Below are 13,415 nucleotides of genomic sequence, written 5' to 3'. Positions count from 1 at the left end.
AAAGCTAACATTTCTGAACATGAATGAATTACTGCAAATTAGTTTTTTTATAATATCCTGTTTGACAGATAAACATCTGAGAAGCTGGTTTTATATCCAAAAAAGGTTCTCAGCCCAAACTTATTTGTCAACTAGACACATCAATACCAAGAATCTGTTTCTGTCACATTGGTATTAAAAAGACATACTTTAACCTTTAATCCCAGTATGTTGGAGGCAGAGGCAGGCATTTTTATCTCTGGGAGTTCCAGACCAGTCTTATCTATGTATTAAGTTCCAGGCCATCCTGGGCTACATAGTGAGACATTGTCTCAAAAACAAAACAATACATCTCCCCGTTAAAGGAAGACCCTGTTTCAATCAATGAATAGATGTTTTGCAGAGAACATTTCTCTGTTAATAAAGTATTTTTGGAGCATGCTAAGAATGTGGGAGGAGTTACTATTGTAGAAAAAGGAAGTATGGGATGTATAGAGCGTTTGCTTACAGTCTGTGTTAACCGAAACGAGAGAATTGGGGCTTCTCCAAGAGAAGAGTAGATTCAATTGTGAGCAGCTGGTTCTAACAGGATCGGGGACAGGGAAGGATCTGGAATAGAGTGTGACAACACACGCCACATTAGTGCAGCAGTCACCCTGTGGCTCTACGTTTCAAGGGGAATCTAGGCAGCAGTTTCACAGAGATCTATATTTGTCGGCTAGAAAGGACTTAGAAACTAGTTGCAGCTTGTAGTCACAAGGTTGGAACTTGACCAGTTTCTTGAGCTCTCTGAGCGTTTTCTTCTTTTCCTCCTTATCTCACAGTATGGTTGGAGGATTTCGATGGGTAGTGAGCTGGAAAGTACTGTAAATGATAGCATCAGTTCAAATAATTGGATTCTAGCTGGTTAGTTTAAAAGTGTGGGAAATAAAAATGAAGTAGTCTTTGTTTTTGAGATTTGCTCAAAGCTCGAAAAACAAGTACAGCTTGACTTTCTTTGTGGAGTTTAGGATTGAACCTGTGGCCTTATGCGTGTTAGGTCAGGGCGCTTTTGTATATGTGCCCTTTTTATGTGTGTACTCTGTACACTATGTACACGTGGGTGTGGATGCTCGTGACTGTGTGAGAGACAGCTTGGAGCACTGTTCCTCAGGAGCCGTCCACTTTGTTTTTTAAAGTGTCCTCTCACTGAGAGCTGCGGCTGGTAGACTATACTCGACCAGCTGATCTGCCTGCCATAAGCCCAGGGATCTGCCTGTGGTGGCATCGGCATGCCACCATGTCTGGCTTTTTATGTGGGTGCTGGGGATGGAACTCGGGTCTTTATTCTTGTGGGGAGAGCACTTAAGTCTCTTCCCCAGCCCACAGCCCCCCCTTTTTTTTTTGCCCAAAGGAACTTTTTGCCACCTGTGTAAAATGAGATGAGAAAAGTTTCCGTCTCTAGGAACCCATTTGTCTAGAGTAAGTTAGCAAATTCCTCTAATACCCTTTCTGATTAAAAACAAGTACACTGTAGTTTTATATTAAAGAACAATAAAACCATCAGCTATCCAGGCATGGTTTCACATGTCTGTAATCCCAGCTTGGGAAACTGAAACAGAGGGATCTTGAATTTGAGGTCAGCCTTGACTACATAGCATGACCCTGTGTCTAGGAAGAAAAAAAAAAGTAGGTTGGAGAGATGGTTCAGTGATTAAGAAAGAGCATTTGCAGCTGAGCGGTGGCTGCTCACGCCTTTAATCCAGCACTTGGGAGGCAGAGACAGACAGATCTCTGAGATGGAGGTCAGTCTGGTCTACAAATCGAGTTCCAGGACAGGCTCCAAAGCTACAGAGAAACATTTTCTTGAAACCCCCCCCCCCAAAAAAAAAGAGCTGCTCTTGCAAAGTAGGTAGATTTTGTTCCTAGCATTCACATTGGGTGGCTCCCAACTGCCTCTAATTCCAGCTCCAGGGGATCCATCCTGGCTTCTGTAGGAGCGCATGCACGCGCGCATGCACGCGCGCATGCACACATGCATGCACACGGAGAGAGACGATCCTAAAAATAATAAAGATAAGGTAATGTTTTTAAAGCCCTGTGCCTCTTAGGCCTTGGTTGTGACATACCCTGAAATTGGATATTTGTGTTCTAGGTCACTTGTCTCAAAAGTAAGATCTGATGTTTTGGACAGACAAAATAACTCCTTAAAGCGTGTGTGTATATAGTATTGAGATTGACTTCCCTATGTGGAGCATACTGCATTTAAGTTTATAGATCTGCCCACCTCTGCCTCCTGAGTGCTAGCATAAAAGGTGTGTGCCTCCACACTCAACTTTATTACAATTTTAATTTCATTCTCTGTCTCTCTCTTTTTTTTTTTTTTTTTTTTTTTTTTGGTTTTTCGAGACAGGGTTTCTCTGTGGCTTTGGAGGCTGTCCTGGAACTCGCTTGGTAGTCCAGGCTGGTCTCGAACTCACAGAGATCCGCCTGCCTCTGCCTCCCGAGTGCTGGGATTAAAGGCGTGCGCCACCAACGCCCGGCTTCTGTCTCTCTTTCTATCTCAATGTTTGACTGTCTATACCCCCCTGCCGTGTGTGTGTGTGTGTGTGTGTGTGTGTGCGCGTGCGCGCGCGCGTGCGCGCGGGTGCGCCCGCATGTACACGTGTGTATAAGGTGATGAGGACAACTTTCAGGAGTTGGTTCTTTCCGTCCACCATGTGGATCCCCAGGATCAAATTGAGGTCATTAGGCTTGGCAGCAAATAGTGTCTTTACCCACTGAGCAGTCCCTCTAGTGGACTCAACCTGTGGGTCACAACCCCTTTGGAGATATCCTGCACATGAGGTATTTACATTATATTCATATTATGCTTCATAACAGCAAAATTAAAGTTATGAAGTAGCAATGAAATAATTTTATGGTTCCAACCAGTTAGGAAGATTCAGAACCATTGTTCTAACTCCTTAGTTTTCTTAATGCGTTACATCTTTGTATGTTACATTTTAGTGTATTGTTCACTACTGTGCTTTACAAATGCAAGATGTCCTGTGCTCATGATTTCCCACCTGAAATAACAGAGCATGGGCAATGGGAAAGGGCTAAGACCTTGTATGCATTTGAATGATTATACTTGGCTGGGAGGCAGGATGGTCTCTGTGAGCTTGAGGCCAGCACATCTACAGAGTGGATCCTGGGGTTTTGGTTTTTAAAGATTTTTGTTGAGTACCTATCTAGGAATAGTTACTATATCCTGTAACCCCAGCATTCTGTGGTGGAGACAGGTGGATCCTGGGAGCTCAGTGGCTGGTCATTCTACCTGGACTGGCGAGCTTCAGCTTCCGTGAGAGATGCTACCAGAAAATAAGATGTGGAGCCAAAGACCACACACAAATACATATATAGATGGGAGAAGTCAAACAGTTCTTTTCTCTTCTTGTAGATTAACTGCTGAAGTACTGATCGAGTTCTGCGTTTCTTCAATGAGGAACTACAGGCTGATCTTCTGCCATAATCTCAAACAACCGTAAATGACAGAAGCAAGCTTGCTCAGTGAGGGTAGCTGCTGCAGAAGCCGTTTTTTAAACTTAGGTGTTTAAGTACTCAAAGGTAAGCTTTCTTAGTGGTAATACACTATAAATCTGCAAAGATTTTTAGAATTTGCTGTTCATAGCTATTTAATTTTTTGCTATCAGTGATACATGTAGTTAGCTGCTATTTGATTAACTTTGGGATTTTGTATTAACTGGCACCAAATGCATCAAAGAGTAGATGTTGCTTGTCTAAGACTATGTAAATTTATGGTTATCTTTTCTACCAGTCCTAAAAATTGGTTGGATTGTTTCCTAGTCAAGCTGTGGTTCCCTTAACCTAGCTGATATAGTTGATTCAGTCTAATTTTTTAAACTTTAGAATCTTGGGGTTCACCTTTTATCTGGAATCAGTACTTGAGAAAGTTTTTCTTTCTTTTAACCTTTTGTTTAATGAATGGGTTTTTATTGGGATTAGTTAATTATTGGGACTACTTGTTATTTACTGCTTTAGATAATGGAGACTTGTTTATCTGAGGCATTATCTTCTCTTCCATCACTGGTCTCCATCCTACAAAATTAAGACAACCATTCTTCTGAACTAGCTTGGGGTTCTGGAATTTTTACCTCACTAAAAACTGAAGCTTAGCTGGGCAGTGGTGGCACACGCCTTTAATCCCAGCACTCGGGAGGCAGAGGCAGGCGGATCTCTGTGAGTTTGAGACCAGCCTGGTCTACAAGAGCTAGTTCCAGGACAGCCTCCAAAGCCACAGAGAAACCCTGCCTTGAAACCCTTCTTCCCACCCAAAAAAAGGAAGCTTAGAACTAAACATTTTCCCTTTCTGGGGGAAAAAATGAGTTAGAGTTGCTCATACAGAAATAAATGACTATTCTTATTCTTACCAGGCCTTCGTTTGTAAAGAGATTGATCACTAGGTGTGCTGTGTATGGTCATATCCTAGCAGTTAGGAGGCTGAGGCAGAAGGATTTGGAGTTTAAGGTCAACCTGAAACCATGTCTCAAAAAGGCCCATCGGTTTATAAAAAGTGATCTTTTCCTGATTACTGGGTTTGTGAATTGAGGGTTCATATTGTAGGGTTCAGTGATGATCAGGTTTGGCTTCTACCTAAAATTGCATTATCACTGTGCTTTCAGAGTAGAAAGTCTTCTTGGGGCAGATTTGACTCTTAATTGTCTAGGGATATTAATGTCACTTTCTAAAAGGTTTTGGATGACGTTTTGATACTGTCAGAGCGTTCAGACCAGACTCTGGTAGAGAAGAGCTCCTATAATCACACTGAAGGGTTATTTGCAGACTGTCGTGGGCCTTATAGCTGGACCATATTAAACAGACAGTGCACACCAGGTGTAAAAGCCCTTTTTCCTTAATGTGTTTACTCGTATTGCCACCTGCTAATCATTATAGTCTTTTTTTCTTTTTCTATTTTCTTTTTTGTCTTTCATTTGGCAGAAAAGACAGCTTTGATTTCTGGCTGCAAAAAAGATATGAGGAAGAGCTCCTCCCCTTCCTTGAGTAACTGCAACTCCGATCTTGCTAACAAAATATTTGGGACTCCACTTGATGAGCTGCAGCAGGGAGGACACCCAGACAGTGCGGTTCCGTTCCTAGTCCGCCACGTTGTGGACTATATTGAGGAACATGGTATACATTTCCTTACTTTGAGGGCTAGCTTTGTTGTAATAAACACAACTACCCCTTTTTGATTTTAGATTTAATTTTTTCTTAGTATGGATAGTGCAAAGCATGAAGAACAATATAAACTCTAAGGCTTTAGTATATTTTTCTTGAATTGATTTACCTAGAAATGGCAGTTGCCCAGGTGAGAACGTTTTTAGTGGGGGTAACAGGAACTTTTTAAATGGATATAAAGGGTGGGATGAGATAGACTATCCTTCAGAGATAGTGTGTTGCTAGATGACCAGCTTGGTTTTTATGCAAATCTGGGGAGCCAGGAAAGCCTTTCTGAAAGCATGAGGATGTTAAGTTGAGAATGGATGCATGTGGCCAGTCAGTTGAAGGTGCAGCTGAATTCTACCCTGAACTAACATAGGAGGTCTGGAGCAACAAGGGCTGTTTCAAGTCAATGGGAACGCTGAGACCGTGGAGTGGCTTCGGCAGAGGTACGACAGTGGAGAAGAGGTGGATTTGGTCAAGGAAGCGGACGTCCCCTCAGCCATCAGTCTCCTCAGGTTTTTCCTGCAGGAGCTCCCTGAGCCCGTCATACCTGGCAGCCTGCATATTCACTTGATGCAGCTTTCTCAAGGTAACAGTTGGATTTCATCAGTCACTTATTATTACAGTCCTTTTAGAAATTTTTTTTTAAAGATTTTATTTATTTATTCTGAATACAACATCCTGTCTCTATGTATGTCTGCACACCAGCAGAGGGCGCCAGATCTCATTATGGATGGTTGTGAGCCACCATGTGGTTGCTAGGAATTGAACTCAGGACCTCTGGAAGAGCAGTCAGTGCTCTTAACGTCTGAGCCATCTCTCCAGCCCCACCTTTTAGAAATTTGATATGTGGTCAGTTAGTATAGACTTTCAGAGGTGAATTTTTATTTTCTCCACTGCTCTTTGGGTCTGTGTGGTATATAGTTAAGAGAATGATAACTTTGTGGATCTTTGTAGTACTTTAGGTTTTTACGTATGTATTTTTGTGTATGTGTGTGTGTGTGATTGTGTATGATAGTGTATTAGTGGACCATTGTGTGTGGATGTCAGGACAGCTTTGAGTGATGCCCCCTCAGCTTCCCACTTTTATTTACATGGGTTTTGGAGATCCAAACGCTCAAGGTATCAGGCTTGTGTGGCAAGTGTTTTATCCACTGAGCCATCTCTTTAAAAAGCTGTCTTGTGGTGTGTATGGGTGTGCCTGTGTAGGTCAAAGGGCAACTTGGTGGAAGCCTCACTACTTTCCCTCCCCCAATTTTTTTTATAGGATCTTACTGAGCTAAAGACACAAAAAGTATTCTCTTGGGAGGGTGTCTAGATCATTGGGCACCAATTGTTGTCTGTATTTATTATAGACAAAGATGCTCCTATGTGTCATTCAGGTAATGCAGTTGTTAATTGAATACTTGCTACATGCCAGGGCTCTGCTCTGTATTTTGGAGTGACAGCGCTGATCAGAGCTAGGAAAGAATCCGTGCCAGCGCCTGTGCCAGCGCCAGGACATGGGCGTTCTCCTCCCACCACGTGTATCTTGAAGAGTTGAGCTCAGATGGCCAGACTTTGTGGTAAGCGCATTTATGCGCTGAGCTACCCTTCTGGTCTGAGTTGAAGTTTTAAGGTGATATTTAGAGAAATAAATGGTAACTATAAAATAAATGTGTGGATGTGATATATGATGATGAATTGGAGACGTTAGGTATAATGAGTGTGTTAATTGGATCTTGCATGTGGTTGATATAAGTGACTTAAAAGAGATTTATTTTTGGTCATTCATTCATTCATTTTTTTGAGACAGGGTTTCTCTGTGTAGCCCTGGCTGGTGTCGAATTCACAGAGATCCTCCTGCCTCTGCCTCCCGAATGCTGGGTTTAAAGGCGTGCGCCACCAACGCCAGGCACATTTGGCATTTGGCTTCTTAAGTGAGTGTTGGGATCTGAACGTAGGTACTTATGCTTGCAGTAACTTTTACTGACTTAAGTGGTCTCCCTAGACCCTGATAAACATTTTAGACCTTTTCTTTCAGAAATGTTCAATATTATCATGATCATAAATAAACTTTTACCATTTTTTTCTGAGTTAATTTTAAGAACCTGCAGAGAAATTTTTTAAAAAAGTAATAAATTGCTTCATTTTGAAGTATCTCTGAGAAATTCTTCAAAATTAGACCATCATCCATTAATGGCGTTTGTAAAGGCCCAGTTTCTGTTAGTAAGCCTAGCTTCTGTAATCACATTCACTTGGTAAAAAAATGAAACCAGAGCCAGGTATGGTGGTTTTTGCCTGTAATCCCAGCACTGAGGCAGGAGGATTGTCTCTGAGTTTGAGGCTATCCTGGGCCAGTCAGTCTGGGCTACTGAGTGAGACTGTCTCGAAAACATAAAACCAAACAATTTAGAAGAGATTTCCCAGTGAGAAACAGAAAAGAACTTTCACGGTAGTTGGACCTCGTTGCTTAGGGTTAATGGTTCTTTTGTGAACACCAAGAGAAGAAAATCCTCTTGTCACCCTGCTCATTGATCTCCTTAATTGTCGTGGACATTGTCATTGATAATTTGCTTGCTGACGGCTCCTTGGTAGTTCTGTTGACTGGCAGGTCAGTTTGCATTAGTTTGGAAGCCCAAGTGTAGTCATGCAAGAGAAGTTAGGGAATTGAGGCCCGTGAGTAATGGGTGAGGAAAACATGGACAGCAGCTGAGAGGCTGAGCCCTCTCTCTCCACCTCCCCTTTCAGACCCGTCTTTCACTTCACGGTGAAATGCACAGCCCTAAGGCCTTGGCCTCTCCACAGGAAGTGCAGAGGTTTTGAGTTACAGTAAAAAGATGTGGGTGGACTAATGTGGACCTGGCAGAATATCTGAGCTTGCTTCTTACTTCCTTAAGAACCCTGTCATTATGTTTTATAGATTATAATAATGAAGATGAATTTGGAAGAAAGCTGAGGTTCCTCTTGCAGCAGCTCCCACCTGTCAACTACAGTTTGCTAAAGTTTCTGTGTAGGTTTCTAGCCAATGTAGCATCACACCATGAGGAAATTTGGTCTGCTAATTCTTTGGCTGCTGTTTTTGGTCCAGATGTCTTCCAGTAAGTTATTTCACAACTTTGTTTAACTTAAAAAAATTGGATTTGTGAAATGGAATCATTATAATGTCTCCCAAGAATCATAGAATGCTTGGTGAACAATTTTTTTATAGTATATCTGATTAATTCTCACAGCATTACTGTGTTGAGGGTACAAATTAGGTTTTACAGATGGGAAAACCTAGGTATGGGATGATGACATAAATTGCCCAGTTTCATAAAGTGACTCACTGGCTCTTTTCTCATTTGACCTGTAATTAAGGAACTCGGCTCAATTAAGCTTTTGTCCTTAGCGTTTACACAGACGTGGAAGACATGAGGGAGCAAGAGGTTGTGAGCAGGATAATGGCGGGGCTTCTGGAAAATTACTGTGAGTTCTTTGAGAATGAAGAGGAGGATTTTTCATCAAATGATCTGAGTTCAATTACTGAGCAGGTGAGCATACTTAACATTCTATTTCTTATATTTGTAAGAGAATAAATATACTCTTAGTGGCGTGACACAAGAATTTACCTGCTAAACTAGAGGGGTTCTTTGGTTACTTTTTGTAATTAATGGGTTACATATCCATGTAGCATATGATTGGATTCAACACATTTATCCTACTTTCTGATCTCAGTTTAGGTACTAAGCAAATGGTATTTATTATTAATTAATTTGTAGTGCTGGGCATAGGACTTCAGACTTTGTGCATGGTAGGTAAGCATCCTATCATTGAGATTAAACGTTCACCTAGGAAACAGTCAGAGTGCATGGTAGGAATTCTCTTGTACTTCATTCCCTAGCCCCATTATTCACTTAAACATGGTTTATTGCCCTTGACTCCAGGTGACTCCTTTGTCTTGAATGTTAGGAGTCCTGTTATGTCCCACACCTACCTGGATGGTAGATAATTTTAAATCCTGTGATTGTAGTAAGTTATTCAAACCCATTATTTATATATTGAATTTTAGATGGTTTCATTTTTGGTTTTTATTGTTTGTGTGAAAATATGGTATTAATTTAACCCAGATCAGCCTGGAACTCAGTAAGTAGGTAGCCTAAGCTAGTCTAAAATTGTCAGTAGTTCTCTTGTATTGGCTTCCCCAGTGCTGGGATTACTAGTGTGGGCTACCATGCTTGGGCTTTTAAAATCCATTGTTATTGTTATGATTTTTATTTATTTATTTTGAGGGATGTCATATGGCTCAGGTTGGCCTCTAACTTGTTATATGGGTGAGAATGACCTTGAACTTCTGGTGGCATTATAGGCGTTCACAGCCACATTTGGTTTATGAAGTACTGTGTACCTTCTTCCAATTGAGTTATATCCTTAGTGCTTGCATTATACTTGATTTCCTTTACCTTTATGAAATAAGAATATTGAAACTTGAATAATTGTAATTTTTTTTTGGTAAAGCATTATTTAGACTCCTCACGTTTAGAATTTTGAGTTAGATACTAGTTTGAAAATTTTTCTAGTTGGGGGTAATGGCACAAACCTTTAATCTGAACACTTGGGAGGCAGAGGCAGGCAGATCTCTGTGAGTTCCAGGCCAACCTGGTCTACAGAATGAGTTCCAGGACAGCCAGAGCTGTTACGAAGAGAAACCCTGTCTCATAAAGAAAAAAAAAGTTTTTGTGGTGATATATTATTTATGATTTATTATAGCTTGCCTGAGAATTGAGAAAGCAAAGTCAGCCACAAGCCATAGAAGCCAAGTACACACCTTTAGTCCCAGCAGCCAGAAGCTAGGAGGTGGTGGTACACACCTTTAATCCTAGGACTCAGGATTAAGAGGTAGACGGATCTCTGTGAGTCCAAGGCCACCCAGATCTACACAAGATTGACCCAGTCCTAAAGAGAAACAGCTCACACAAAGATGATCTCAGCAGCTGGGATCACACTACTTCAATCCCAGCAAGGCCTCAGTATTGAGCATTAGTTCTCCAGCCCCATGGAGGATAGGAAGACTTTCAGTCTCAGGAGTTTACAGCCACTCTGAAGACACTCAGCAGGATCAGCTGGTTCAGCCTGAGTGTAGTGGTAAGAACTAGTAACCCACTACTTTGCTTTTCTAATCTTCAGCTTGAAGTTTGAACCCCAATATCTAGATCCTTTTATTTTTTGTGTTAATTTTTTTTTCTACAATTCAAGTAGTTTGCCACCAGACTTTTTTTTTTTTTGAGGGTCTTACTGTATTTCTCTGACTGCCCTGGAACTAACTATAGACTGCAGACTGGCCTCCAATACACAGATCTGTGTGTGTCTCAGCTGCTTGGGTCCTGGGATTAAAGGAATGTTCCCCCATACTTGGCTAGCTTATTGAGATAGGGTCTCATGTAGTACACAGTCTGCTCTTGATCTTGCTGTGTATAGTTTGACCTTGGATTACTGATACCCTCCCTTCATCTTGTGAATGCTGGGATTACTGTATGCACCACCACACTTATCTCTAGGTGATTGTTGCTTGAGAATAAATGTCAAGAGGACAGGTTGGTGGCTGTGTCATAAAGTGGGTTTTTTTTTTTTGTTTGTTTGTTTGAGATAGGATCTTATGCAACCCAAGCTGACCTGGAACTCCTTATATAGCCAGGGCTTGCCTTGAGTTTCTGATTCTGTGGCCTCTCCTTTCCAGTGTTGGATTATAAGTGTGTATTCATGCCTGGTTGACATTTAAACTTTAGTGTCTTGGTGGCTATAAAAAGGGAGTTTCGTATGTCATCCTTCTTTAAATTACAGTTTAATCCAATAGCTTTTTTAGAAACAAAAGTAATGGCTGTTCAAAATATAAGAGCAGTATGTGTGTATGTCATTGATTTCTATGTTTCCAAGATGTTTAACTTGTTGGAAATTGATGACAGCTTGACCTAGTATTTATAGACTCCTAAAATTTACAGTGTTTGCTTTGGTTATGCTTTATATTGTTAAATAATTTTGTGGTCTTCTATCCTATAATTTCCTTAATGTGTGATGAACTTTGTCTATATGTCAGCATTTTTATTTTTTTTTCAAGCATAAGAAAAATTGGCGCTTCACATTACATAAGGATGATACTTATATTAAGCAAGACTGAGAGATATGTTGAAGTTTGTCACGTTTACCCATAGATAGAAAAGATATTAGTATATTGAGCAAAGTATCTTCAAGAAGTAGGATAGTGAGGTATTTTTCATGTTGCTAATTACTAAGATCTCTTTTCTTCTTCAAAAAATAATTTTATATTGTATACGTGAGTGTATGCCTATGCAACATGTACATATGCTTGGTGAGCCATCTCTCCAGCCCCCAGGGTTTATTTTCTTACCCATTAAAAATAAATAAACTGTTTTGTTTTGTTTTCCGAGACAGGGTTTCTCTGTAGCTTTGGAGGCTGTCCTGGAACTCGCTCTGTAGACCAGGCTGGACTTTGGACTCACAGAGATCCGCCTGCCTCTGCCTCCCAAGTGCTGGGATTAAAGGCGAGCGCCACCAACCCCTGGCAAAACAAACTTCTTGATTGATTAAAGTGGTTACAAATAGCAGAATTACTTGTGAAGCTTGGGTTTTTTTTTTTTTTTTTTCTCTTTTTTTTGGTTTTGGTTTTGGTTTTCAAGACAGAGTTTCTCTGTATTGTTTTGGAGGCTGTCCTGGAACTTGCTCTGTAGACCAGGCTGGTCTGGAACTCACAGAGATCCGCCTGCCTCTGCCTCCCGAGTGCTGGGATTAAAGGTGCTCGGTGAAGCTTGTTTTTTTTTTTTAAGCAGTTTTGATAAGCTTCAGTTTGGTTTGTTAGTAGAATCGATTAGGTATTTGAGTGAGTGCAAGTAAAATAGTTTCAGATTCAGCATAGTTATGTTTAAGTTGCTTTAACTTAAATACTTAAGTTTCATTTATATTTATATTTAAGGATACCACCTTGTATGGCTGTATGGCAGTGCTGTGCCTTTTTAATTTTGATAATTGAAGGAAACCAAGTTTATTTAGCACTGTTTTGGACTTTCATTCCATTAACTCAAGTACTTAGTTGTTAAACTCTTCTGAAGGCAGTAGTAGGCAGTCTTTCGAAGTGAATGTGTTGAAATGAGGAATAGGGAATGCTTAAGAAATGACTTGACAAAAGTCAAGTGGACTTTGATTGGGTTCTTTAAATGAATGAAAATCCAGTAGAGGGGGTTTGAAGCGATAATTATGTTTCTTTGTGTTTGAGAAGGCAGGTGGTGGCATTCTTCACAGTCTGGAGTCTGGAGAGCTGCCCTAGAGAAGGAAATCTCACAGTCACAGGAAGAGTGGAAGAGTGGGTGAAGGGTTCCGTGAGGGAAGCTAAGGCAGCTGCGCACAGCTCAGTTCACACGAGCTACCAGCTCACACGAGAGCTGTGGGGCAGGAGTGGAGCGAAAGGACATTTCACTCTGTCCTTTGTGACCTCTCTCGATCTGAGTAATAAGTTAGCTATCATTGGAGAAGTTCTATAGATTATGCTAGGAATTGGAATCGAAGAGAAGAAAATCCTACAGGCTGTATTTTTACTTGTGATGAAAATACTGGAGATTGCGGTTATGTAAGGTTTATTGACTTGAATATGATAAATTCGATATGAAGTAGCTATTATCTATAGAAACGGTTTTTAAAAAATAATTTTTAATTTTGTGAGTGAGTGAGTGTGATGTCTGGATGTGTGTGTAGGTTAGAGGACAACATTGTGTGTCTTCACTTTGCCCTTTACCTTAGGAGGCAGGCTCTCTCACTGAATCAGGTGCTCACTGATGGATTCCATTAGCTGGCCAGTGTTCTGGGGGTCTTTCTGACTCCCTATCCCTGCTGCTAGATTTACAGATGGAGGTGACCATGTCTGGCTCTCATGGGCTCTGTAGATCCAGGCTGAGGTGTGAATGCTTAGGAGGCATGCCATTTGAGCGAGTTGAGGCATCCAGATGCACCATCTCCCTAAATTTACTCGTAAAGTTACCTTATTTTAGCATCTATGTGTGTGGGCACACTTGTGCAGAGGCGCACACTCATGTGTACCTGTGTGTGTGTAGGCTAGAGGTTGACATTGGTGTCTCCCTTGAATGCTTCCGTGTGTGTGTGTGTGTGTGTGTGTGTGTGTGTGTGTGTGTGTGTGTGTGTGTGTGTGTGTGTGTGTGTGTGGTAGAGTCTCGCTTGTCCCAGCACTCACTGACTTGGGCTAGTCC

The 13,415-nt window shown here is 41.1% G+C and overlaps 1 protein-coding gene across 9 annotated transcripts in view; it reads left to right on the top strand.

Moving 5' to 3' along the window:
- The window catches only part of Fam13b (family with sequence similarity 13 member B), an 82,566-nt gene that overhangs the window by 28,536 nt on the left and 40,615 nt on the right, over positions 1 to 13,415 (top strand). For 8 of the 9 annotated variants that reach the window (XM_021234487.2, XM_040758067.1, XM_040758068.1 and 5 more), the window contains exons 2-6: positions 3,401 to 3,567; positions 4,960 to 5,151; positions 5,561 to 5,773; positions 8,087 to 8,264; positions 8,555 to 8,696. In XM_021234487.2, coding sequence (XP_021090146.1) covers positions 4,995 to 5,151; positions 5,561 to 5,773; positions 8,087 to 8,264; positions 8,555 to 8,696 — 690 coding nt within the window. In that variant the 5' untranslated portion in view covers positions 3,401 to 3,567; positions 4,960 to 4,994. The remainder of the gene's footprint in view (positions 1 to 3,400; positions 3,568 to 4,959; positions 5,152 to 5,560; positions 5,774 to 8,086; positions 8,265 to 8,554; positions 8,697 to 13,415) is intronic. The other variant, XM_040758071.1, reaches the window with a different exon arrangement.

This window comes from Mesocricetus auratus, unplaced genomic scaffold (assembly GCF_017639785.1).
Source record: "Mesocricetus auratus isolate SY011 unplaced genomic scaffold, BCM_Maur_2.0 Super-Scaffold_100015, whole genome shotgun sequence".
Lineage (NCBI taxonomy): Eukaryota > Metazoa > Chordata > Mammalia > Rodentia > Cricetidae > Mesocricetus > Mesocricetus auratus.
This window is presented reverse-complemented; position numbering and strand designations above follow the sequence as displayed.